At 40.9% G+C, this 27765-nt stretch overlaps 1 protein-coding gene across 1 annotated transcript in view; it reads left to right on the top strand.

Moving 5' to 3' along the window:
* The first annotated feature begins 3113 nt into the window (after window positions 1-3113).
* The window catches only part of LOC142935386 (LIM/homeobox protein LMX-1.2-like), a 50871-nt gene continuing 26219 nt past the window's right edge, over window positions 3114-27765 (top strand). Inside the window, exons 1-2 of the mRNA XM_076079740.1 lie at window positions 3114-3180; window positions 4297-4483. Of these exons, the coding sequence (XP_075935855.1) occupies window positions 3114-3180; window positions 4297-4483 (254 nt within the window). The remainder of the gene's footprint in view (window positions 3181-4296; window positions 4484-27765) is intronic.

Here is a 27765-nt window from a genome sequence, read left to right as displayed (position 1 = left end):
TTCTTAGTCTCATATAGGCTTGTAGATATACAAGAAATGATGTAGGGGAGATCAGAGTTGGCTGTCACATCCTTTAGATATCGCTACCTAGAGGCTGCTGTTGAATATATGTTGGTGACATTTTCAGAACTGAAGTCAGAGGTCAACCAGGAGTAAGACTTAATAATGGTGAAAGAACGTTAAATGTTTTTCACATCAAATGTAAATATCAAGCTCTTCTGTGCTTCTGGTATATAATAAAACAATTATTACCATTAAAATGTATGAAGGGAGAGCATTGGTTTGGATTTTCATACTTTTCTGAGCAAGGCTTCAACCCTAGACTTTAAAAGTGGACGTATTCACCGTGAAGTAACCTATTGCTTTGTAGAACCCGCAAAATCTCTAAGTAACTTAATGCTGAATAAGACATTTTTAATATGTTACAATACACTTTCGTGAACTGAAAAAAAAACACTGCAAAAGGGGTAAAGTGCCGACAACAGACAACTCCCATCCCTAAAGCATACCCAGCTTTATGGTATGTTTTACTCTAAATGGGTAGAGATTGAGACCATAAACTCATGTTTACAATGTTTACTGCAGTAATAAATGAAGTGAGAAGTAGAGTCATTTTCTCATAGAAAACCAGAAGAGTCGCCCCCTGATGGCCATTAGAGAGAATGCAGGTTTAAGACACTTCCGCATTAGCTTCACTCTTCAGAGCTGGATGTTACCACCAGGCTAAAACATGTGGTTGTTAGCTTAATCGCTTGCAAAAAATGCCAGTGTGGGATGCTTGTCACGTCTTCAGGGTTGGTTGTCACATGTGACTGATTGTGAGTGACTGACATAAGGACGAGTTGAGTATTATTGTTCTTTGTATTTTTCTTTATATTGTTATAAGGAATGCACTCATAGGAATGGTTCTTCCTGTTCCTGTTCTCTCAATGCAGTAGATGTGTTAGGTTGTTGCATTTGTATGAAATTAAACTTTTTTTAAATACATTTTTAAGATTGCCTCCCATTAAAATAACACATAAGGACAACCCCAGATTAAACGCGTGGATCATCACCTTTTTTATTTTCACTACTGACTGAATCACTGTTTTCAAGATTTATCTTTAGAAATATACACGTTATTTCTCTCTTGAAATCTATTTTATTTGACCATCGTTCACAGTTCCTTTAGAAGCTTTGAAGCATTGCATATCTGCTGCATATCTCGCTGTTTTCTGAACTGAAACAACTTTTCTTTTTTTCTGCGTAATGTGTGTTGGAGAGGCCGTCAACCCATCAATGTACCCAACAACCTCTGTATTTTATAATATGGACTGGAGGACGGGTTAGAATGTGGCACTTCTGATTAGCCCCCCCCCCCCCCCCCCCCCCCCTCTTAATTGAACCCGACCCGCGCGCATCCTTCCATATATTTAATTTCCCGTTAATAAAAGCCTCCTCCCGCCGCTCATATATCACGACGATTTCTATCTGCGAGCAAACTGCTGAATGCAGCTCGAGCCAAAGAGCAGACAGCTGATGACTTTATATTGCTTTTCACACAGCTGATCTCAGGCCTGCGGCGGAGGGCTGATCAATCTGCAGTGCTTTATTTGAAACCGCCGGATACATCGTCTGCGTATCATATCATACCCGTTTAGAATCACGTGATGCTATCTGTGGGTAATATTCCATAAAAGAAACGTGAATATTTATCCGTAGCCTATTGTGAAAGCCGACTGGGGGGGGAAAAGTTGCCTTTTAACGGCGCGCGTCATTATGCAAATTCTACATCAGGCTGCACGTGCAGATGTAATCTAGGTTCCAATAAAACAGCAGATCGTCTGCGGGTTCTCTGCATGTCGTGATCGGTGAATTGATATTGACAAACTAAAGGCCTGCCGTTCAAACCCAAATAGAAATAAAAGATACATAAATATGAATACAATTATGGATTAGACAGCAGCAGTAACATGTCCATGTATTGGGAGGGAATGTGTATAAAACACGTAAATATTTCTATATGATACCATGGTGCGGCCATGAAATAAACCTGAATATTTCAGCAGTAAAATATAGATATCCCCCCCCCCCCCCCAACAATTCTGATTATAGACACTTTAAAAAGTCTCCAAATTATTTGTCATTATTTGGAATTTTATTTTCATATTTAGGAATTCTGTTAAATGTGAAATTATACTTTCAGTAAACGGAATATCCTAACATGAATTATAAGCAGGGGGTCAGGACCCTCTCCCCTCTTCAGGCCTTCAGTCTGAAGGCAGGGTATATGGTAACCGTTATAAATATAATATGTGGTAGTCCACGAGGAGTGGGCTGATAGACTACTGTTCCATGTGATGGGGTTACGAGTTGATATTCATCATATTTAAGATGCTGCTGGTCTAAATGCTGCCATACAGTGCAGAAATAATGAACTCCTTACTTTTAATTGCTGTAGTGAAATTGAGTCTAAAATATCATAACCAGCCTATAAAATACAACTAAAACCCCAAATGCCCAGAAAACTGACAGCAGATATGACCTCAGTGTCATCACCGACTGGAACATGTTAGAATCATGCTAGTTTCATTTGTCCTGTAATTTGAGGCCCAGTATCATTCCGTCATGTTGAGCTTGTATGTGGATATTTGATGTGATTTGACAGAGCAGCATTCGGTAGGCCTGCATGGACTCACTGTGCAGCTTCTCGTGGAGGCGGATCCATCCGGACACCCGGGCACCAATACCGCTGCAGCGCAGCGGAGACGGCGCTCGGCGGAGGCCAGGGGGGAGGGCTTCTATCTCCGCCGCAACCCTCTTTGAAAGAGCGGCTCATCAAGGTTAGGATCGCCGGACCCTCTTCGGTTCACACCTCTGGATTTACACCAGCTGCTGGTTCTGTCCTCGTCTTCCCCGGAGACTGACATCTCGCTTGGCTTGTTGTTGTTTTTTAACTTCGCGGATTTTACAAACTCACTATTGCTTCGTTGTTGTAGTTTTTGCAGCTGCTCGAGGCTTTGTGGGGGATTTCTCACGCAGACCGGGATCTCACGGTTTGTGGAAGTTGCAACAAGTCCGGAGCGTGCGGAGAGGCGCGTGTGGGCCGGCAGTCACCGCTCTGCTGTTTGAGGATGCTGAAGGACATTAAGATAGAAGACCGTCTGCGGACCGATGCGGGCTCTCTGGATGTTATGATCGGTGAGTCCAATCCTCTTCTCTCTCTGCTGGAAGAGTGCGGAGTCTCTTTCTCTTTTCCTTTCTTTTCTTTCTTTGATGACGTTGCAGCAGATCTTCACTCAGCTCTAAGCTTTGGCTTATAATAATAATATTAATATATATATTATTATTATTATTATTATTATTAATATATAAGTATAAATATGTGCGTGTATGTTTATATATGGATATATATATATATATATATATATAAATAAATACACTTATTATTGATATTATTAGCCTATAGTGAGGAGAGAGCTGAATGGAGATCTGCTGTAACGTCATCAGTCGGATAACATACATCATGTCAGGAAGTCGTTATCAGATATTAAATCTCTACTGGATTCTCCTGGATACGAAATGTATGAAGGTTACATTAAAATAAAATAAAGTTCGATCTTGTACCTCGTCTTCACCTGTGCAGCTTGTCAGAAATGACTGCTCTATATTATCTCTTATGATATACTTATTTTGTGCGTTTTTGTGTTGTTGTGTTGGGACTGCAATCTGCATTTCGTTGTGCAATTACCTATTTTCCCTGTTATGTTCTAGAGGTGATGCTTTTTTAAGAGGGAGTAGGCCTACTTATGTATTGAATCAAGAATGCATATTTTTTTCTCACCCAGATGTTTCGAATCTCCAAACTGCAAGATGCATTATTGATCTATACCATAGCATCGGAGTTGTGTAGCCTAAATCAATGCTCAGGCCTCGGCTAGGCTATATGAAAATATAACCGATGTAATTGCTTCTTAATCTATTGCTAAAGGCCCGCAGCAGGTATATGATGAATGTAGTGTAATATTTGCTATTCGTTATATTATAATGGAGAGCGAGGACAAACGAGGGGGAAACAAACTGTGAGAACACATAGAGCGGACTGGGTTTATGTCACATTACTGGTCCTTTTTATTGACTTATTCATAAGGCCAAAACAGTGCAATTAAACGAGCGAACACGAAAGGAAACCCTTTCAATGAATTCGCTCTGCGCGCCGAATGACGGCGACGCTACACGACCTTTCTCCTTCTCTGTGTTTTTTTTATACGAACCACATCGCAGCGTTTCATTTGTCTCCCCCTTCCTCTCCGTCAGGCGGGGACTCTCTTCAGCGGGCCGTGTGCGAGGGCTGCACGCGGGTCATCTCCGACCGCTTCCTGATGCGGGTCAACGACGCGTCCTGGCACGAGGAGTGCCTGCAGTGCGCCGCGTGCCAGCGGCCGCTCACCGCCACCTGCTACTTCAGAGACACGAGACTCTACTGCAAGACCGACTACCAGCAGTAAGACGCTATCTGTCCTCCGCACACCACGCGCTCGGGCTCGATGGGGCCTTCGGGGTGGAATGTGTGTTTGGGGTCGGTCGGGGAAGGACATTTGAAGTAGCGTAGCTTGTATTTTCTTTAAAAAAAATACCGCCGTGTTTAGGCGTTTGAGCCGCGTACTAACGACTGGTCAGGCCTATTCAGAAGCGCGTAGGCCTACGTTGTGTTTCAAGTTGAGCTGTGTTTCTCTTCATCTTTATCGCGAAACTATTTAAGACTTTTCTCTCCACAACATTCAAGCAGCTGAACAATAATCAGACCTGTTGTGCAAAGAAATTCCCGGTTCAGCTTTTAAAAAATCGCACTAGGTGAATTGACGAAGTTGGCATCATTTATTGTGGGACTATTTTGTTCTTTACGCAAATGGCGTAATTCACAGATCCGTTTAATGACTCCAGGCAGCCGGTGCCGTTTCTCTTTGGGCATAATAATATATTTTCATATCCACTGACTACCTGTTCTTTTGAATTATAATATCTACATTTTAATGCCAGATATTAAAAAGCAAATGTATTTTTATTTGTGAAAGCACAAGAAAGTTGGCTACTGAAATCTAATAATCATGTAGTTGAGCAAATAAAAGGTTGCGTTAATAATAACCGGAGAAGCACACACTGATTGTGTCACTTCTGGACGACTTTATGAAACATGAAAAGTCATTGATCTTAATATGTCGGCTTAGTTACATTCATTGGGAATGAATGGGGGCTTTAAAATATGCATTGATTGCTTTAATTATGACATAACTAATAATAATGTTGTACAGTAAGCAGGATGAGGTTGGACAGTGTGCTGTGGTTAAAAGGCTGTTTGGAGCTTTGAGTGCAGCGCCTGCATGCAGGTGTTGTGTTATTACAGTATATATGGGCCTCCATAGGCTTTAATGCACCTTACAACACACGGTAAACTGTACAGCTCAACGTAACAACCTAACAATCCACAACAGCTACCAGTAAGAAACATCCTAGCACCCAGCTCCAGCTTGCTGTAGAATATGTGTATCTGTGCTTTAAAGTCCTATTTTTAGAAATATAATGAAAAAGGCACAGAAGAAGAGTGATAAGTTGTGAGCAACATGAGAGTGGCGTAGGCCTATTGGATGTGGTGAACAGTGTTGGTGCAGCTGGGTGGTCTTGCCTCTTGAGTTTCTTTCCCCCAGACAGCCTGTGCAGCGCGCTGACAGCGGGCCGTCTGACTGTCACATCATCTCTCTGCTGGGTGTCTCTGTGAGCCTGTCTGCTTTTCTTTGAAGGCCTTTTGTCCCGTATAGTGCTGGGGCTCTAAACACTCGCTGCCATGCGTCACCGCTGCATGCCGGAGGTCCGCTGGCCACAATGGGCAACACGCATCTCCCATACAGCATCGTCCCATTCCCTCAAGCGTCAGTGCAAACACTGAATTTCACGATTGACCTTTAACCTTTTCCCCTTATTTGTCGATGTTTCAGTTAGTTTGTTTTTGTAAGACCAACTGGAAAAAAAGTCAATTGTTACATATGATGCAGATGATGCAGATGAGGAATATTTAAATAAAAGGTGTACCTGGTTTAATATAAACCCTGGAAGCAGCACAAGACTTAAAACCAAAAAGTGCTAAAACAAGAGTGAGACAATTAAAAAATCTGAATAAAGCCAAAGCAAAATATTCAATGTGCTATGAGACAAAAGGTCGGCTAAAAGTTTAAAGATTTTATTCAAAAGTAAAAAAATAAATATACAAGAATGATAGACATTTATGATAAAATGCTATGTTTTGCCACAATAAAATCAAAATTAAATCCAATCAGATGAGTCAAACAAATGTACAAAAATTAAAGCTTAGATGAATATATTTTAAATGTTGTTACCAAAATATTTTTTTTATAGTGAGACATTGTAAACTAAACCCCAATATACCAAGCAATAATAATAGTACAAAAATATTAACAAAAATTAATCGTGGTGGTCTGATCAGTTTCAGTAAAAACGTTTCAAACAACATAAAGTCTCCATTTCTCAAAGGTCTGGGTGTGATTCAACTGTTAAAAATTGTTAAAATTGCTTTAATTGTTAAAAATGTCACTTCTCTGAGGGTCAGCTTTTCTTTACTGGCATTAAAAATGCAGAGATGAATTCTAAGTGACAGTCGTAGTGTGTTGGATATTTTACATTTGATGCAAGCAAATAAATAAATACAGTTCATTATGAAGGAGAAACCCAACAAACTGCTAAAACCCTTCAAGATGTGGATATAAAGTCAAATGTATTTATTTCACCCACTTGCACATTTAAATAATTCCATGAGTGACAAAAATACTCCATAATGTGTTTGAAACAAAAATAAATATATGTTTTGTTATTTATTGATCCTGATGCGGCTGTGTTTTGATCGTCATGCGTTACCAACACTGACGGCCAAATGGCCAACAAATCTCTTTCATTGATGTGGAGAAGCAATAAAAGCATTAACGTTGTGCAGTTTAAACACTCACTGGAATCCTATATGATATGAGAAAAATATGTGACAGGAAATCATTTTAATCAATCTAATAAAGCCATATGAATATAATAGTGAATGACAGAAATATTGTAGGTTAATATTAGAAATATTCAAAATCATCAGAGTGCTATTAGAAATTTGACACTTAAAAAGCATAATTTATAATGAATGCCACATCATTATTATTTGTTAGAGGAAATGGTACCACTTCATAAATGAGTAAAAAAATAATAAAATAAAAAAATGACACAATTCACAACAGGCCTCATCTATAAATCATGAGACGAACAAATCTGTGCGTAAAGGAACGTTTTTTAAATTTTTATTATCTTAAACGGTTAAACCAGCCATTTGGAATTTATGGATTTATGTCCGATTAATCACAAATTCGTTTTATGCATGTGATTAAAAACAATTACACATGTTCAATACTTTGTAAATGAGACAGAATAAATGCATTTAGGCCAAGTTAACAGGCTGTCTCTTTCTTTTAGTTTCCTCTCATCAGTCTAACAAACAGAATGTATGCTAGCCTCTCATATTAGATTCAGTGTTAAAACTTTTGGAACAATACGAACATTCAGGCTCCCTCGTGTGGCCCAAAAGTGTACTGCAGATATACATTTGCAATAAAAGACTATGGAAGAAATTGATTTGGCGACCCCAAAAAGAATCTTGTGCGATCCACTGTGGGTCCCGACCCAGTCTTTGGGAATGACCGTTGTAAACCATTTATTAATTGTCTACATACCGTTAATATAGATGGTGAAAAACACAGCGTTACTCTACCTGTACATTTCTGCTTGCTTCCTGTGAGTGCTACAGTCTTTGTTGACTACCGGGGCATCGTCTTATTAAATGTTGTTTTTTAATCAAGTGCAGCTCAGGATCAGGGTCAGAGTTAGGGAAGATTTCTCTCGGGCTACCGCCTCGCTGTTTTATACTGTGTATTAAATTTCTCCCCTCATCTTCCTTCGCCATTCAGGGAGAAAAAATATTGATGTAACGGCAATAAAAGGAGTGACCGGGGGTTTAATCATGGCTCTTCAGTCCTCACAGACTCAGCCTTAGAGGAGGTTAACTCTACTGCTCTGTAGCATGTAGGGTTGTGGTCATGTTTTTACAACCTGGAAAGTAAAAATCATATTATCAGTAGTCTCAAAGCGCTTACAAACACAGTTACATTTACTCACTATAAAGCATACGGACATTTATTCAAAATCTGATTTATTTTACATATCCACGAGTTCCATTGAACACCTCAATAAAACATGGCTCACTAGGTTTTTAGTTTTAAAGGGAACATGTAACTCATTTTCAGGTTCGTACTTGTATCTTGGCTTTCTAATAGAACATATGAAATCTTTTCTGTTTTTTTACACACACTCTGGAGTGCCTACCAACCAACGAACTATGAAATAAGACAACCCAGTCATTTGTTTGTGGGCTGCCTAGATCGGGAAACGTGATGCAACCAGACATTCAGATGTGGCTCCCCTTCCTATGTCACATGCAGCCCAATCACCTTTGATGTCAAGATGTGGAGATTTTGGAACTGTTAGCAGGACCCTGCTAGAGGATCTCGTGCAGCCATCAGGCTCTCGGGGAGTTAGCATATCACAGATATAGGTAGGAGCCCTAACCATTCAAGGCTTTATAAATCCTCAAATCAATTCTAAAACTCACAGGTAACCAGTAAAAAGGCAGCAAGGATGGGTGTGATGTGGTTGCTCCTCTTAGTACGTGTTTAAAAGCATAGAGTGTATATAAGAAGTGGACGTAGTCATCGTGACGTCACCCATTGGTTTGCCCGTTGCCATCTTAGATTACGGCTATCACCATGTTTTATTTGGCAACCAGTGAACGGAAGTGATCATATTTAGAATGCGGAGGAGTGACATAGAGACGCCTTATACGGCTCTGGTAGCGTCAACGACCTGTCAATCACAGTTAGCCCCGGCCTAAAGCATACCCTGCTTTATGGTCTATTTGACTCTAAATGGACCATAATTTACTAAATGAACATCATGCTGTATTGAAAAAGACTTGAAACTAGAGATTGAGACCATAAACTCATGTTTACAATGTTTACTGAGATAATAAATCAAGAGAGAAGTAGAATCATTTTCTCATAGACTTCGATACAACCAGAGGAGTCGCCCCCTGATGGACACTAGAGAGAATGCAGCTTTAAGACAAGAATGCAGCGTTTTGTATCAACTGCAGTATTTTAATGGTAAAGTTATGTTATTTAAAAGTGCGTTGCAATAATCAAGTCTGGGGGTCATAAAAGCCTGAATGACCTTTTCTAGGTCTGCAGATGAAAGGAATGAACTGATCCTAAATAAATAAAGTACTTTATTCATAGTCTGTAACGTGGAAAAAGATATTGGGTATGCACACGTAATGCACAAATCAGCGACTTTAACTTTAATGTAAACTGTCCAGATCACGTCCCACATCAGACAGGTTAAATGTCCTACATCAGACATGTTAACTGTCCTACATCAGACATGTTAACTGTCCTACATCAGACATGTTAAATGTCCTACATCAAACATGTTAACTGTCCTACATCAGACATGTTAACTGTCCTACATCAGACATGTTAAATGTCCTACATCAAACATGTTAACTGTCCTACATCAGACATGTTAAGTGTCCTACATCAGACATGTTAAATGTCCTACATCAGACATGTTAACTGTCCTACATCAGACATGTTAAATGTCCTACATCAGACATGTTAAATGTCCTACATCAGACATGTTAACTGTCCTACATCAGACATGTTAAATGTCCTACATCAGACATGTTAACTGTCCTACATCAGACATGGTAACTGTCCTACATCAGACATGTTAACTGTCTTACATCAAACATGTTAAATGTCCAGACCATGTCCTACATCAGACATGTTAACTGTCCTACATCAAACATGTTAAATGTCCAGACCATGTCCTACATCAGACATGTTAACTGTCCTACATCAAACATGTTAAATGTCCAGACCATGTCCTACATCAGACATGTTAACTGGCCTACATCAGACATGTTAACTGTCCTACATTAGACATGTTAAATGTTCTACATCAAACATGTTAACTGTTCTACATCAAACATGTTAATTGTCCTACATCAGACATGTTAAATGTCCAGAACATGTCCTACATCAGACATGTTAACTGTCCTACATCAAACATGTTAATTGTCCTACATCAAACATGTTAACTGTCCTACATCAAACATGTTAATTGTCCTACATCAAACATGTTAACTGTCCTACATCAGACATGTTCAATGTCCTACATCAGACATGTTAAATGTCCTACATCAGACATGTTAACTGTCCTACATCAGAAATGTTAAATGTTCTACATCAGACATGTTAACTGTCCTACATCAGACATGTTAAATGTCCTACATCAGACATGTTATATGTCCAGCTCATGTCCTACATCAGACATGTTATATGTCCAGATCATGTTCTACATCAGACATGTTAACTGTCCTACATCAGACATGTTATATGTCCAGATCATGTTCTACATCAGACATGTTAACTGTCCTACATCAGACATGTTAAATGTCCTACATCAGACATGTTATATGTCCAGATCATGTTCTACATCAGACATGTTAACTGTCCTACATCAGACATGTTAACTGTCCTACATCAGACATGTTAACTGTCCTACATCAGACATGTTATATGTCCAGATCATGTTCTACATCAGACATGTTAACTGTCCTACATCAGACATGTTAACTGTCCTACATCAGACATGTTAACTGTCCTACATCAGACATGTTATATGTCCAGATCATGTTCTACATCAGACATGTTAACTGTCCTACATCAGACATGTTAAATGTCCTACATCAGACATGTTATATGTCCAGATCATGTTCTACATCAGACATGTTAACCGTCCTACATCAGACATATTAACCGTCCTACATCAGACATGTTAACTGTCCAGATCATGTCAGGGTTTCTTGTCAACAAAAGTTGTTATTTAACAACGAAATGCAATTGATTGGTTTCGTGCCGAGCAACATCAACTGTCCATTTCTTTCTTGTCACTCGGCACAACTTATTTTTCGTATGCTAGAAGACTAAAGTTAGCTTCAGGCAACAAAACCACATAGTTGGGTTTAAGTTTCGGAAAACAGTAATGAATGTGCGTCTTCACATCTACAAATTCAGTGTAGAGCGCCGATCTCGCGGTTGAAAGTCCTGTTTGTTGGACCCATCTACCTCTTATTTTTGGAGCTGTTATTTGGTTATGTGTGTTTAGCTGAACAGCTGATGAACTCATACAAAAGCGTTATCTTCATAACCTCATGTGAGGAGATGTCATTCTGTGGAGAGTGTATGGAGGATGTTGTGATCTGTAAAATACAAATAAGGAACAGCTCATTATGCATAAGCAATATGTTGAGACTATTAGACAGATGTTTGTTGGTAATTTAATTGCTATTGACATCTGTATGCTATTTTTGTCAGTGCTTGTTATGTTAGTTATGTGTGAAGTTGAATATACTCTTAATACTTTCCGACTTCCCTACCCTGTCTGTGGGTCTCTTAAAAACGGCTCACAAATATATAGTTTTATTATAAAATGCTCAGTATTTTCCTAAAACACCTGTCCTTTGTAGTTTTTATAAAACGTCACTCTAACAGGGGGAAATAGTGCATTTGTTGGGGACTATTTTAAGCCGAGGATTATTCCACATCTGGTGCTCTAGTGAGTGTTTGGGGCCAGCAGGACGGTGTGCGTGGGACTGAGTCAAAATAAACTACAGCGTGTGTTTATGGACCCAGTGCAACAGTGTGGCCCACTGATGTGTTTTAAATAACAATGGAGCTCTACTGCATAGAGCAAGAAGATCATCAGGCTTTGATCCATGAGCCGGTTGCCCCTCGGGTAAACACCGTTAGCTCTGACAGCAGCTGTTGTCGTTGTTTTCACTATTCGTGTTGTTAGCATCGTTAGCTGCCAGCCGCCGGCTCAGCCGTCGCCATGTTGAGAGCCGTGGGGAGGCAATCCCTCTGCTCCGAATGTCGTATTGAGAACCTTTAAGGTTTCGTGGTTGTCTTTCAGTCCTATGCAATCAAGTGACAGGGAGTTTTTGAGTGTTTTGACCCAGGTAACCCAGGAGTTGCAAAACTTTCGAATGGTTCAGTATAGGTTGTTGGGGAGTTTTTGCATGTTTTTGCAACTTGTGGTTGACCTAAATCTAGACACAACCCCATATACCTACCTACTCTTCTTATTATATATACCCTATTCAGATCAAAGTAGCCTCTCACGGCAGCATGCTGTCGTTCTGTCTCTTGTACATACTTTTTCATTCGTTAACAATATAGTGCATTTGTGTGTGGCTGCATGTGTCTCATGGGTTCATGCAAATTAAATATTGAAAGAAAATGTTTGGGGACTGCAGCTCATATTATTTTAGTGGGCTACTGATTCAGATGGATAACCAGTTTCCAAACAGTTTTGGAAGTCTGTTATGTTGAAAGATGCTAACACAGGCGCTAAAAGCTAGGCTAACTCATCTTCTAGTCAAACTGTCCTGACTCCTCTCCTCCTCTCTTTGACTTTGTAGGTTTCGTCTTTGTACATTTATTTTGCTCCCTGCCCTTGTGTGTGAGCCCTCCATTATTCATTTTTAAACAGGGACGTATGTGGGATGTGTCATTGTAAAACGGAGCAGGTTTATTTTATTAGAAACCAGAGGACCTGGTGTGTTCAGCATTAATCAAAGCAGAGACCCCTTCAGGTGAGGATCCAGGAGTAAATCCTGGACCCAGGCACAGCGGGCTGTCCAGGAGTCTAAATACACTCCCGTCCCCCCGGGAGCAGGGGGCAAAGAAAAGAAGAGGGGGGGGGGGGGGCATGTACAAAGTCAACCCAAAGCAACAACACAGGAACTAGCGGGAGCTCCTTAAAGCGCTGTTCTGTTTGGATACCACAGCTGATCAACGGCCGAGCTCAGCGCTACAAAAGCAAGCCCCCGTGAAAACTTTGCAGATTGGGTTTCATCACCTCTCCAGACTCCTGCCCCGGCAGCCGCAGGTTGCCCTCCTCCCACAGTCTCCAACATCAGCTAAATACAATGATTTATGCCACCGGTCCTCTGACCCCACCTTGACTTCAAACAGAGGCAACATGAGTTGCCTGTGTTTGGCACAGTCTGTGGTCGTGGCTTTTAGGGGGCAGTGGAGGGAGTTTTCAGCTCACAGAGAGTCAGGATACGGCTACTGTCTGAGGAAAACACAAAATCATACTAATTTCTATTGAAATAAGGGATAAATGAGTAAAGTAAAACATGATATATAGATTTGGACCAATGAAAAAGTCCTGCTGCCAAGATAATACATATTTCTTGGTTGTTAAGATGAGTGTAAGGATACAGAGGGTGTAACTCAAAGCTATAATCTGTATCTGTCACAAAAACAACCCAGTCGCCAGAAAGAATTACGTAACAACGTAACTACCGTGAATAAACAACAACCACCCTTAACCGACTTCTTACATAATGCTACATAACTAGCGTAAAGTCAACGTCAACGTTTGGTTCCAGACGGGACAGAAACATCGGCCTCCTGTGTGAAAGTCCTGTGTTTGTTTGACCAGTCCACGAACACTTATGCTGTGTTCACACCAAACGCGCCACGAATTATTCGCGCGAGTAGATTACATACAAAGTCTATGCACAGACGCGATGAGACTGGAGTGACGCGATGGAGAATGTGCGATGGAGAATGTGCGATGGCGCGGCGCGTTTGGCAAATACTGTAGCCGTCTGTGTTCACCCAGAGCTCTACAATACCTCATATTAATAGAGACCGGACCAAACTATGTGTATAAATGTTTGTGTGTAAACCATATGGTACAAACAATGAAATAGACGCTGCCGTATTTACGCCTATATGACGTTATGTTGAGTGTTGATGGAGCTGCTACAATGTTAGTTTAGCCTAGCACCAATCGATCGGAGCTCCATTGAGAAAACAAGTATTTTAAAAGTTATTTGCTTGTCGTCTTGCGGAGAGAACTAACAAAACATGAATTCAGACTTTTTACAAATCTGCATCATTACGTAGTTATTTCGGAGTCCCTTTTCGTCGGTTTATTGCAGTTAAATCACAGCCAAATCAGTTTATTTTGTGTTCATACAGCTGTAGTAAGCAGCCGACGTGTGGCTTGCTAGACTCAGTGAATACAGCTCGATAAAATCCACGGAGCTCCTCTGGATGATGTTATGAACCCAGACAAGGTGGCGTTTAGTTTCCCGTGATATCTGGGACTTCCACAACATGTACTAAGCAGAAATATAGGTTATTTTTTCCATGGTTGATGGCGCCTTTCAGGGCGATAAGCCACGCCCCCTCTCAGGCGCATCCAGCGCGATTCGCGCGAATGAACACAAATGGTCCCCGGCGAGACCGGCGCAGCGCGAATGACTCGTTTGGTGTGAACACGGCATTAGACTTTCTCGCTTGTATACTCGCTATCATACCACGTAACTCTGAATAACTGTTGCTCAATATACTATGTGAGTTGCTCTGACCGAATGCAAAAAACGTCCACATTCAACGTCCACATTGATTGTAGAAACTTACAATGCAGATAGTTTTTCCTGCCAACTTGGCTGCACAAAAATATCTGTATTTAGATTTGTTACTGGATGTGGATAGGTCTGCACTTGAAGTTGTTAGAAATGATTTTGTCGGGCTTAATTTTCTGTGTATATATATATATATATATCTCCTCATAACTCTTGTAATTCCTAAATTAATAAAATGATAAACATGCTTTTCACTTGAACCACACCTTGAAAAAAGGCATTTTAAGTGAGTCTAAATAAAAGTTGTGTAAATGTTAATGATCGATGTGGAAATAGAACAGTAGGAAATACAAGTGAGAATATGTATAATATTTATTATAATATAAATTGGAGATGTATTGGAGAAAGTGTGTAGTTGAAATTGTTGCCATTTATTGCAAGCCTTTAGCTCACTCTCTTTTTCTGTGATAAAATGAAAAGTCAACATAACGAAGTGTGTCCCACACTTGTATCTCATATGTTGACCATTGACACCGCGTGGGATTAAAGGAAAAGGGAAATAAGAGGAAACCACAAAGGAAATAAATACATTTCAAAGTTAGAACATAAAAAATGTATTTGTAAACTCGGAAGACTATAACCCAAATGAAAAATCTGAAAACAATTTGAAAGTCATAATAATTGTCTTTAACTTTTTGTCACTATGAAGGCATAGTTGGACAGTGCACAGAGCACAGTTCATTGCTACATTTCAGATACATTTGATAACACTGTCCCTTTACACAGTCCTGTTGTTTTATCACACAAGGTTAGGTGTTAGTCATTTAGGAAGTGATCTGTGTTTCTTCCTGCTGACCTGAGAACAGCTTGGCATTCCTCTACCACACTGGGACGGACTCTAAAATTTGAGAGAGCCACAAATCATTAAGGGGCCGCAGGCAGTCTCTGTTGAATGCAGCCACTCTGAGAGGATGATAATGATGAATCTGCATCTGAACATTTATGCACCCCATCAATCATACAGCATAGCCGTTTGAACTAATCCCTGGTCCATATACAGTGCTAAGTAAAAAGAGGTGCGAATGACTTTCATTTCTTTTTTTAGTTCAAGCTACTCTGAGATTTAGAGTGAGATGGCTTGTTGGTCAGTGATAATATCTACACTGGGACATTGTGGGGGTTTATATGGCAACACAGAAAACTGTACAGGTCTTTTTAAAGTGACCCTCCATCAAAACTCATGTTTTACTGTTCACATCAATGTAGGGAGGCGACAACGAAGGTGGTCGCGGTGGCGGATGGGCATAACCACTTCATAGACTTACAGAGTGAGGTCGTTTTTTTGGAGTTTTCGTGCCGAGAATAAAGGCATCAAATATTTACACTATAGTGCACAACAACAAGGAGGCTCAGTGGTCTGAACCAAGACGTCAATCTTTATTATTCTCTTCAACCGCGATCAAGGCAGCCTAGATCCAGCCCTTCTGTCCTTAACTTTCACAATAAAAGCCCTAGACATATACACTGCACACCTGTTTACCAGAGGGAACTCAAATTCACTTAGAGCATTTTTGGTTATAGGAAACTCAATAAAATAGCTTTCTGTAGCTTAGGCTGTAGTGCATATTGCATATTGTTGTAAAACTCTGGAAAAATAAGACTGTGAAAATATGTCATTAGAAATACTACAAACCCAAAATGTGTCTCCTGTGAAGCTATGATACTGGGGGTTACTCACAAGTATCTGGTGTTGGTCATTCTTCGCTGGATAAAACACATCAGGTTACAATAATTTACATTTGTGCATGAATATGACTAAGTTACCTAGCTAGCTCGCAGGTAACGGCCGTGTTGGTGACGTGCATTGTGAGAGATGTCGTTCACTGATCGCTTTCACACAAAATTAAATGATACTACAAATCTTCAACAAACTGCAACTTTCTTGACTTGCAAAATTATCTTTTGAATTGGTAATGAATCAAGTGAGAAGTAGAGTCATTTCCTCATAGACTTCTATACAATCTGAGGAGTCGGTAGAGAGAATGCAGCTTTAAGACACTTCCGCATTGGCTTCACTCTTCAGAACCGGAGGTTGCTGCTTGTGCCGGTGTGAATAGTTTTGATGCAAAATATTTGCAGTGAGTATTTCACGTTTTTTGTGTAATTTATCCGTCATACCCCTGGTGAGCAAAGGCCGTCAGACGGGCCGACCTGAACCTACCACGTTGTGAAAGTAAAACTTTGTGAAAATTTACAAAACAACTTTAGGTGTAGGGGTCAAAACTACTTGGTTAGGTTGAGGACGAGGGAGTGTTTCGGTGTAACTGGATTCATTTAACAGATTTTTATGTTTTACTTCTGAAAGCATTGAACAATTACATTTAAAAAGTGCCACCCAGACACAGTTACTCTGTGTAATCCACAGACCACATTGTGAGCAGCTTTTATTCATATTACTTTGTATCAAGAAGATAGTCTGCATGAAAGCTGCTGAAAGTGAGGTCTGTGGATTATACAGAGAAACTGGGACATTGTTTGTGGAAAGAGATGTTTGAAATGTCATGGTTTGATGTTATTCATTATTTAATATGAACATTTGTAAGTCCATTGTTTTAAGAGTGAATCTGGATGCTTTTATTTTGGATTGATGAACATTTCTTAGTTCACTAATGATATGTTTGTGACATGGTATAATAAGGGGAAATTTCCACCACAGGAACAATCTGACATCATGCCGCTGTTTTTACGATTGTGTGAACTCCCCCGGCTTTTGTGTTGTTCGGCCCGAGTGAAAGTCAATAGCCAATAAATAGTGGCCGGCTGTGGGTTTTTACTTTCTAGCAGACATGCCACATTTTTACCACTCACGGTTTTTATCTGTGTGGGGGGGGGGGGGGGCACAGGCTATTTTGTCATGTGAGCCATTACACTTGGATTCATAGAGCAGCCCAGGGTGGGACGGCACGTCTGAGGAGTTTGTTGAATTCATTATTTTTATTACCAGTGACCAAAGAACCAAATCCTCGCTGTCCCTCACAACAATAGTTCATATGTGACAGACAGACATCAGTGTGTTTTATATGTCCCACCATGTCATGTCTTTTTCCAAGACTTGGCCAGGCTACTGATTGGTTTATTGCTTTAGTTTCACAAATATAGTCTGTTGTTTTAACCTTTACGGCCCACTTCCTCCTGGTCAAACACTGGCTGATTTTGAGGAATATTTCCACCAATTAAATATAAACTCAGGATAACTTTAGTTCAATCAGGAGGGACTTCATTTTTAAGAGCGATTAAATTAATTTACTGACATGGAGCACAATGGCTCTCACGCTAACAAGCTGTGGCCGTGCTCGCAGACACATCGTCCATCTCAGGCTGGTCTCATCCAGCATTCGTAGCAATACCTACGAAAAATATTGGGCAGTAATTTGTAGATTCTCCCAAATTTATTTTGTATGTTATCCACGTAATCATGAACGAGGACGTAAAAAGACCGCTGAAGCACACACCGAGCGGGAGGGAAGGGAGAAGAATGGGTCCAACAAACAGCGATCTTTCTGCCAGGAGACCGCTGTTCGTTCCCTGTGTGAAAGGAGAAGCTTTGGTCACTCAACTTTAGTAATTAGTGACAGCACATCCGTGGTTATTTAACCCAAGTGATGATCTTTTCCTAAACCTAACTAAGACGTTTTCTTGTCTGAAGACGGAAGTTTATTTTGAAAATCATACGAACCGTTGTATGACGATACGTTGTCTATCTATATACCAGTGGTGGGCCGTCAGGGCCAGCTACGCCTTCTCTGCTGGCCTAAACAGAATCACAAAGTTATAGCTATTTTATAATTTAATACTTTTTCACAAATAAACTACATGTATTATAATTATTTTCCCATTAACTTATTTTCTCATTGCACAGCTACTGTCTTCCTCTGTTGCTCTGCTTCCAGCACAGCTTGTTTTATGGAGAGCTTTTATCCAATCAGATTCATCCTCTATGTCTCTATGTAAGGAGAGAGGCTCGATGCCGCTAGAGAGCCTTTGCAGTTTAAGTGAATGGGGACGATATTGTTGATTGTCATAGTCTTCAACCAATCAGATCTTTAGTTTGACATGTTGGGCGTATTCTTTGACGTGCCACTGCTACCCAGGTAGCCTGCTAAGTACGTCTGCATTAATGTGCGCTGTGATTGGTCAGTGGGCCAGCGTGACTTTTGTCAAACAGAAAGCTAGCTGGCAGATCTTAGTGTTTAGTAAGAGTTCAGGTTGAAACATGTGTAAGAGAAGTTATGACATTTTTAGCGTTTTGCTTGGTGTAGATTCTTTTTTATTTTTACCTAGCTTTGTTTTTTTAACACTCAATGGCTGAAGGAGGAGGAGAAACGGATTTGTGAGTTGGGATTAAACTCTTTGTCAACAAAGAAAGGAGGATGGACTTTGTCTTTAAGTGAAGGCTGCTGTGGTAAGTGAACTGCTTTTGTTTTTTTACATCTGCAGTTGCTTTACTACTGTGTTCATTTGTCTATCGTGTTGTTTTTATGAATAATATGAGTGTCTCGTGCTCTAACGCTGCAGCGTTGCTGGGTTGATTTGTCATGCTTGACATTTTATGTTGTCATATAAATATATGTGACTGGTTCTTGTGAGTTTGTTCTTGTCATTGTGTTAATTACATTGATTCTGACTTGTCCGTTAATGACGAAGCATCCCGTTCGGATATTTGGTTCTCTGTTTGGGCTGTTGTTTTCTTTAACAAAGCAAGAATGATGGTCTGGAGAAATGGGGATTGTGTGGCGATTGCTTTAGCCCTGTTTGAATCAGTAGGAAACAGCTAAACGCTGTTGGGAGAGTTCGTAGATTGTATGCCGCTGTTGTTTCCCCGCTAAGCTAGTTTAGCTTAGCCTCCCTGAAGACACGTGCGGGGCCTCAGCTGTTTTTTGTTATCGTTCCGGGTTCAAAAGGTCACACATCCCGTTGTCTCCTACGTGAGCGCAGTCCATCGAAAACATTATATTTCCCACAATTTAAGCTTCTGCATTTTCCAAATGCACTAGTATTATTCAAACGTATTGTTCGGTTCGTAAGCCTCGTACCGAACGGTTTAATACGAATACGTGTATTGTTACACCCCTAGAAACAAATAATCGGAGTTTGCGTGTCATAATGAGATTATTAGGAGATGGTTCAAGTGTAGTAGGACAGCACAGAAGGCCCAGGTATAAAATGCACGGCCCGCCACTGCTATATACACAGTCTGTTATCCACACCAAAAGTATCTGAAATGTGGTTAATAATGCCTAAATGCATTGGAAAAATGTGCACACAGAGTTGAGGGAGCTTGATCCCTAAACTGGCAGTTAGGGTACCGGTCACTTTCGTTTGTCTCGTCCAGATAAATTTGACTAACCTGGAAGTTTGTTTCCTACCTGTCTGGTCGTCTGACTGCTCATGTCTTCTTTCTCTGTCTGAAAGATGATGACATTGTTGGTGTGACTGAGCCCAGACCGAGCTGACTGAGGACAGCAGCTCTCTGCTCTGACAGATTCATGTTTGCCAGTCTGTGGTTAGCTGGGTCTCTCTCTCCTCCCTCTGCTTTCCCTTTCCCCCCTGTTTAATCGTTATATCAGCGCTGCTGGCCTCTCCCGGGAATCTGGCTGGCATTTAGAAGGCTGAGACGACTCAAGACCCCAAGGGCTCATCCAAAACCTGCCTGCTCCAAGCTGTCCACATTATTAGCTTCCTGCTCTCAAAGGAGACATTCACACACACACACACACACACACACACACCAATACAATCACACACTCCTTCACTCCCTCTTTATGATTCTCTGTTCTCTTTGCGTTCTCTTGTGTTCTGCCTCTGGTTCTCGTGTGTGTTGTCGGAGAGCGTCTCCACCACCAGTGTAACAGTAATCACTTCATTGATATTCCTTGCCTAATTACGCTGCTGCGGATCATTTGCATAAATCATGTCCCTCTTTTTAATATTGAGGACAAACAGACGTCTGTAATCTTGTTGGTGTCTTTCACTGCAGCATACATTATGTCTCTCTCTCTCTGTGTTTCTGCCTGCCTCTTTCTCTTTAGACAGTACTGTGAGTGTCTCTCACACCAGGGTGACCAACCCACTGATTTTCAACCTGCCACTTGCTCAAGGATATTAAAGGATGGCATCGCTGCCCAATCAACAATAGATTATGAGACAGAGCAACAATTATGGCAAATGTTTGTTTCAACAGTGTAGACATTGGAGACTTTTATTTTGTAGTGATGATGTCATTATCAAAAATGTATATGTTGGGGGCTAAAGGTTGCCGCAGTTATCTGATGTCACTTTACAGCATTTCTGACACCACTTCCTGCCATTTGGTGCCACCAAAATTTAAAGTTACCAAGTGCCGCTTTAAGTAGATCATTTCAAAGTATTCATATACAATGGAAGCAAGGATTCATTTTTTCAGTGATGCATCACGTTTGACAATCTGGAGCACAGAGCTCACCAGTGATTGTCAATCTGCTGACACGATGCAGACAGGAAGATACTAGTATGTTTACCACAGAGCAAGAGATGAAGACATGCAGCAATATTCTGTCCTATTTGCAACATTTCTAAAGCTGATGTTATTGCACACACAACTTTACATATCACTTTTTGGACACAGAGAATCTTCTCATCGATCCCTTCGATTAAAGGGACACAGTTTAATTTGACTTCATCAATTGATGGTCCATGTTTGAGCCTCTGACAATCATCCACACACACATGGTAGTCTGATGGACACACAAAACACATGTATCTGACTCACCTACTGCCTCCTCATCACAGCTGTTGTGCTGTGGCTTCTTAGCTGCATTGTTCACATTTCTGGCTGGATTAAGGCCAGCTGTGTGAGTACATGGCCCGTCAGGTAGTGTCCATGCAGGCTAACTTCATCAGAGCCATGGAACGTATCCTCAAACAATGGAGTTATTTTTGTCATATTATATATTTATCATGCGTTTTCCTACGCTTGACGAGCAATCAGTGTGCCTGCACAGGGCCTTGTTGTGTTTAGGCAACAAAATAGTTTGAAATAAATACATTTGACATACTTGGTGAATTCTGGGCGTTGTTAGGTTTTGGAAAAGATCGTGGTTTGGATTCAAATAATTACAAATATGGTATTTTTTAAGTGCGGAAGTTACGCGTTAAATAAGTAATTATTTGTGTTAAAACAACGATGAAAGTGTCAAATAAGTCAAAGCTTGGGTTGATAGACTCACCCATCCACCTCTCCTCTAAGCGGACTTGTTCTTTACACGACGTCATCTGTTCTGACTCATGCTTACGTGGATTGCATATGAATTGCTTACGTGGCTTATAAAGGAATCATAGTGCATTACTTTTCAGAAGTATAGCTACGAACAGTGTATGAGAAGAGCCTGAGCCACGACACAGGGTTTTCTAATCTGAACATGGGTTCTCCTCCCCCTCACAAGAAGCTGCTGTTGAACAAAGAGCCAAAAAACAGCGGTCCTGGTGCCATTCCACACAACACATTCACCCCCACCCTTTCCTCATTTATTACTGGGCCTCAATATAATGATCTCATCTCAGAGGCTGGAAATGGTGAGGCGGCACATTTGTCCACTATTTTTGTGGCAATGTTATGTGTGTGTGTGTGTGTGTGTGTGTGTGTGTGTGTGTGTGTGTGTGTGTGTGTGTGTGTGTGTGTGTGTGTGTGTGTGTGTGTGTGTGTGTGTATTCACGCATTTACCTGCAGGCCAACCTCTCCATGTAACCTCAGCAGGACTTACCTTTGTGAAAGCTGATGTGGTAGGCTAAACACATGTGACCCAGAACAGTGCTAAAGAGTTTTGTTTCCCTTTATCTTCCATCTAGTTCCCCAGTTTCACCGCAGAGTCTACTGCAGTGCATCATTAGGCCCTTTGAAATTTAGAAACCATTATCCAATTATGCAGTTAGAGTGTCTAAGCATTCACAGAGGTCATCTGATCTGGTAAGTTCAAATACCAGCAGTGACATTTTCAGAGCAGGCCTGCTGGGCGCACACTGCACCTACATGAGAAAGAATGCACACGATTGTTTCAGAAAAGCACCTCTGTTTATGGAATGAAGAGACTGTCCTGCTTCTTTAAAGCTTCATTCTTTCATTCACGCACATACATTTTTATTGTCTGAAGTATTTATTAGAAATGTCTGTTCAGAGGTTTGATTTGATAAGTCAACCGTACAAAACTACATTCAGATACAACTCAAATATATTCTCTATCATGTTTCTGAGGGAAACAGTTTTAAACACGTGATAAACGTTGTAAATTGAACAAAACCTAATCACAACAAACTTGGTTATGTTAGGAACATAATGGCCAGAGTAATGTTTTTGGGAGACCAAGCTGGAAAATGAAATGTAATCCAGGAAGTCCATTTTGAGTAATAATAACTTTGTCCATCCTGGTCTCCTAAAAACGATGTTCCCATACAATGAAACAAATTACATTCGTTCTTAACTTATCACAAACACGTCTCTAAAGATATAAAGATAGGTCACGGAAATCTGCGTTGCGAGGGGCTCAGGGAGGATGGTTTGGTCAAACAAACACAGGACTTTCACCCAGGAGACTGCTGTTTGTGTCTGATGTGGAATCAACAGTCAACGTTGAATTATTTAAATTGACATCTGTAATTTAAATAATGTAACAAACATACTTATTATAAGCCTATTAAACCTAACCAAGTCATTTTGTAGCATTTTCTGTTGTGTTTTGTTTCAATTTACAACGTTAATCACATGTTTAAAAATGCAATTGTAATTCGGGAGAAAATACATTTCCCTTGAAACGTAACTGAGAATGCAGTTTAGTTGTATGGGAACATCATTTTTACCTGTAACATCTTTGCCTTTGCTTCTATCTTAGTGAACCATGGCTAAAGCACCAGGGATATCTTCAGCACATTGTCTGTGCAGTTGACAGCTTCAAACCCCAACAGCATGAGTTTCAGCTCCAAATGACACAAACAATAAAAGAGAGAGAGTATTGTCTTTTAACAGCAGCGTGGCTGCTTCAACTGCAGCACTGGTTTATGAGGCTCGGAGCAGGAGGGCTGACCATGCTGCTGAGAGCGAGGGCGACCATGTCTTTATGTGATCTGCTCATGAAAGTCACTGCTGTTCACTGAACACTGTTGCAAGCTGTGTTTATCTTTCTTCTTTGGAAACATGGGCATTGTGTCTTTTTGGACCTTTGTGTTGTGACCGTGGGTATTTATATCCAGTATGTGTCTGTACATACGTGTGTGAGGTGTTAGTGTTCGCTTCGGATGGAAATATTGGTGAAATGTTTTTTTGCTTTTTTTTGCCAGTGATGAACACCATATTAGAAAAATATACATTTCTAATCCCCCCGACAGTTGTACGGCTTAAAGAAACCCACTCTGCACGGTGCTACAGCGTGACCGGTGAAAGATGTAAAGACTAGATGACATGCAATATAAAGTAAGGCAGACTTAAACTACATGAGGTCATTGAATGCAGCAGCATCCTGCGTCACAAAAACGTACTGTGTAAGCAAGCCGGTTCTCCAAACATCATAGGATTGTTTAACAGAAAAAAACAATGTAAAACACTCGCATAAATGATCTACTACTCATTGTGTTGTTATTATTATAGCCTGTAAACTCTTAACGGGAAGAATATCAGAAAAAAATCAAATGTCAGGGCATCTAAGAGTAACTATTTAGATTGCTGTCCAATTGGACCACACAGAACCCCTCTCAGTAAACGGAACAAAAGAAGAAAAATTGTCTTGCGGTTCAGAATAATCCATTTAAGACCCTCTCGCTGTGGCCCCGATGGCCCTCACGTTTCATTTTGGTGAGTCTTGTGCTGCCTCATGCTGCACTATCCGGCTTTCAACTACCTCAAATGTAAAGCCATCTTGCACTCACAAAGGATGAAGAGCGAGAAGTCCGCTCCGGGCGGGTGGTGGGGGAGGATGGACAGACAAAACACAGGACTTACACCCAAGACGCCGCTGTTCGGGTCATTTATATTTACTTTGGTGACATAACTTTTCTAACGGCAGTTACGTAAACAAACTTATTTTAACCCAAAATATGATAATTTCCTAAACCTAACCAAGTAAACCTAAACACTAAGTAAATCCACGTCGGAAGTTTATTTTGAAAGGACACAATGCTCGTAATGAGCGGAAACTGACACACGTCACTGAGACGTCCTAAAGCGTCAGTATTTGATGAGTTGGTAGTGAGAACATGTTGACTGCAGGAGCCTGACCATGCAAGCACTGTAGATCTTAACCTTCTGTGACATGAGAGCAGTCCAGCAAAGCTAATGTTGCAGCGTTTTTACAAAACATTCATCCGTAAAACATCAACTGAGAATCAAATGTCTGGATGTTGTATTTCTTATCAGAGTATCTGAGTCAAATGATAGAGCATGCGGAAGGTAGGTAGGTAGGAAGATATGTAGGTAGGTAGGTAGGAAGGTATGGTATTTCTCTCAACATGCGCTCCATATAACCATTTTAAGCTCATTCAGTCTGCAACAAAACTCTGCCTGCTGTCAGGAATGTAACTGCCTCCATCTCACCAGCCTCCTCCTGTATTAGCTTTTAATCAAACGTCAATTTAGATTTTTATTTCTCTCTCTTTTTTTTTTTTTTTACTTGTGCTCACGTTCATTAAATGTTGTGTATCTCAGGCTCTGCCAGGGGTTGTGAGCTAAGGACTCTCTGTCCACATTACTCCGTTTCTCCTTGGATGCAGATTTGTCAAATAGAAACGATCTCCGTCCACACGGGAGTTTCAGCATCATTCTCGAGTTGATCTGCGTCCAGACGGCAGCCTTCGAAGGCGGACAGCACGTGACCATTTACGTACACTGGGCATGCGCGTGACGGTGTAAACAGGAAGTGGATTGCTTGCTTAGTTAAAAAAAAATAATAATACGACAGAGTAATAAAGTAGTTTTTAATAATGAAAGGTTGTATTTGATATTTAAGATCTTCCTCTAAAATCTCCCTCTATAAACTCAAACAGACACAGTTCGTGGAAAGTTTTAGAAGTTTTATTTTTCAGACGTAGTTACAGCGCTGCGGGTCTCTCGCTCTCTCTCTCTCCACATTTACTTTAACATCAACACTTACACATAAACGTTTACTAGATTATGGTCCATCAATGTGGTCTCTCACTCGTTTCCTCCGTGTTGTTGATGTCTGTTCTCACTAGTAGCTCTGAACATCATGTCCGCCTAGCTAGCTTCTAAGCTAATTTTAACATTACGAGAATGGAGAAATGCTAACCGCGATTAGCATTTAATACAACACAAATGTTATACTAAACACGCGAATAGAATATATCTACGTACATCTTTTCATGCTTCATAAAGACATACTTACAGACTAAGGTCTCTCAAGGCTACCAAACGGAAGAAGTAAAACGTTAGTGCAGCGTGTCTTCTCATTAGAATCTAAAAACAACGAGCTGCTCCATAGGGCTGATGACGGTCACGCCGCTCGCTAATCACTCCAATAACAGCTGCTTCCTCCACAGATATGCAGACTTTTACTGCACAACAGCTGCTAGCTGCTGCTAGCTGTTGTGCTAGCAGCAACATCATGTAGCTGTTGTGCTAGCAGCAACGCTTGCAATTAGTTATCCATGTTGAAATGAATCGCTGGTAGCCCAGTTTGTTTTCTTCCGGGTACAGGTCACGTGATAGTGAGTGTGACGAATCAGGGACGGAGACGTCATGGTTGCCAATAACCAATCCAGTAGCGAACACGGGTGTGGGCATAATTTTTTCTAAGCACATCCGTATCCGACCGTCCACACGCAAACGCAACCCCGGAGTTCTCAAATACCTCCAACCTCGGCTGAGTTTTCAGATTCCTCCGTTTAGGGTGCTCCAAAACTCCGGCGTAGTGTGGCCGCTCAGTGTAAACGTAGCAAATACGGAGTAAAAACGGAGTAATGTGGACAGGGCCAAGCTGGCTGCAATTTGTTCCAGAGCATCACGTTAGCAGAGCCACACCACCAAACCAGCATGTTGCTGCAATAAATGGTAAAACCTCGACGTGAGGATCCCGAGTGAACTAAGATACATTTAAAGTTCTCAGAAGTAAGTTTTCGCGACACAAATCAAAATGATGAAAAAAATTGCATTCTCCATTTCTGACTTTGATTCAAAATTTGCACTTCAATTTTCGTGAGACGTGTCAGAATTGAGTGGATACATTTGACTTTAATCTCACAATTCTGACTTTACAGATTTCTAACATTAAACCGAGATTATTGTTTGTCTCGAACAAAGACGCATATCAGCAGCAGCCGCACAGCTTATAAGAGTGGAGGTCATGCCCTCTCTGTCAGACTCAGAGCCAGGTATCAGTCGGCGGTGCATCAATTCTGTCTCGTCCTGGGAGAGGACTGTGGAGGCTGGAGGGGGTGTGTGTGTGTGGGGGGGGGGGGGGGGGGGGGGTTACAGCTACTCAGAGACAACCTGCACTGCCAGCAGTGATGTATTCTTCCTCAAACAAATGTCGGGGCTGGGGATGGGGGCTCCCCTGGGAAATAAAGTCTGCCTCCATCCACAACCCCCCTCCCCTCTTTATCTGCTCAAAGCCGTGTCTATTTATGAGGGTATAAGTGGTGTTAAGTCCCTGTGCCTCCAGGATGTTTATTAGTAGCAGGTCCAAGCTGACTGACACGCTGAATGGAAATTATGTCTCACCTTTAACACACATTGATTAATATGTCTGAAGGTATTTATTTAAAAAAACTCTCTGTTACAGAGCAGTCATTTTCAAACTAAGACAAGATGAGCACAAACTGAACACTTGGATAAATAGTCACTTAAGACAAACACTCATAGTGTCACCATAAGTGAGCAAAGTACCCGGTGGTAAGTGGGATACCTTATCTTGTGCTACAGTGTTACACAACCTCAATACGCAATATACAAGATTTCATGGATGCAAGACAACTAGGCTATACACACTATGCACCAGTGGCGGGCCGTGTATTTTATACCTGGGCCTTCTGTGCTGTCCTACTACAGTTGAACCACCTCCTAATAACCTCATTATGACGCCACAGCTACGGTTATTATCTGTTTAGTATGCACACACATCACCAAGGCTAATAATGTTAACTAA

The sequence above is a fragment of the Anarhichas minor genome, unplaced genomic scaffold, assembly GCF_050575085.1.
Source record: "Anarhichas minor isolate MPS153535 unplaced genomic scaffold, ASM5057508v1 ptg000073l, whole genome shotgun sequence".
Taxonomy (NCBI): Eukaryota; Metazoa; Chordata; class Actinopteri; order Perciformes; family Anarhichadidae; genus Anarhichas; species Anarhichas minor.
Note: the sequence above shows the minus strand (reverse complement) of the source record. Positions and strands in the feature narration are given on the sequence as shown.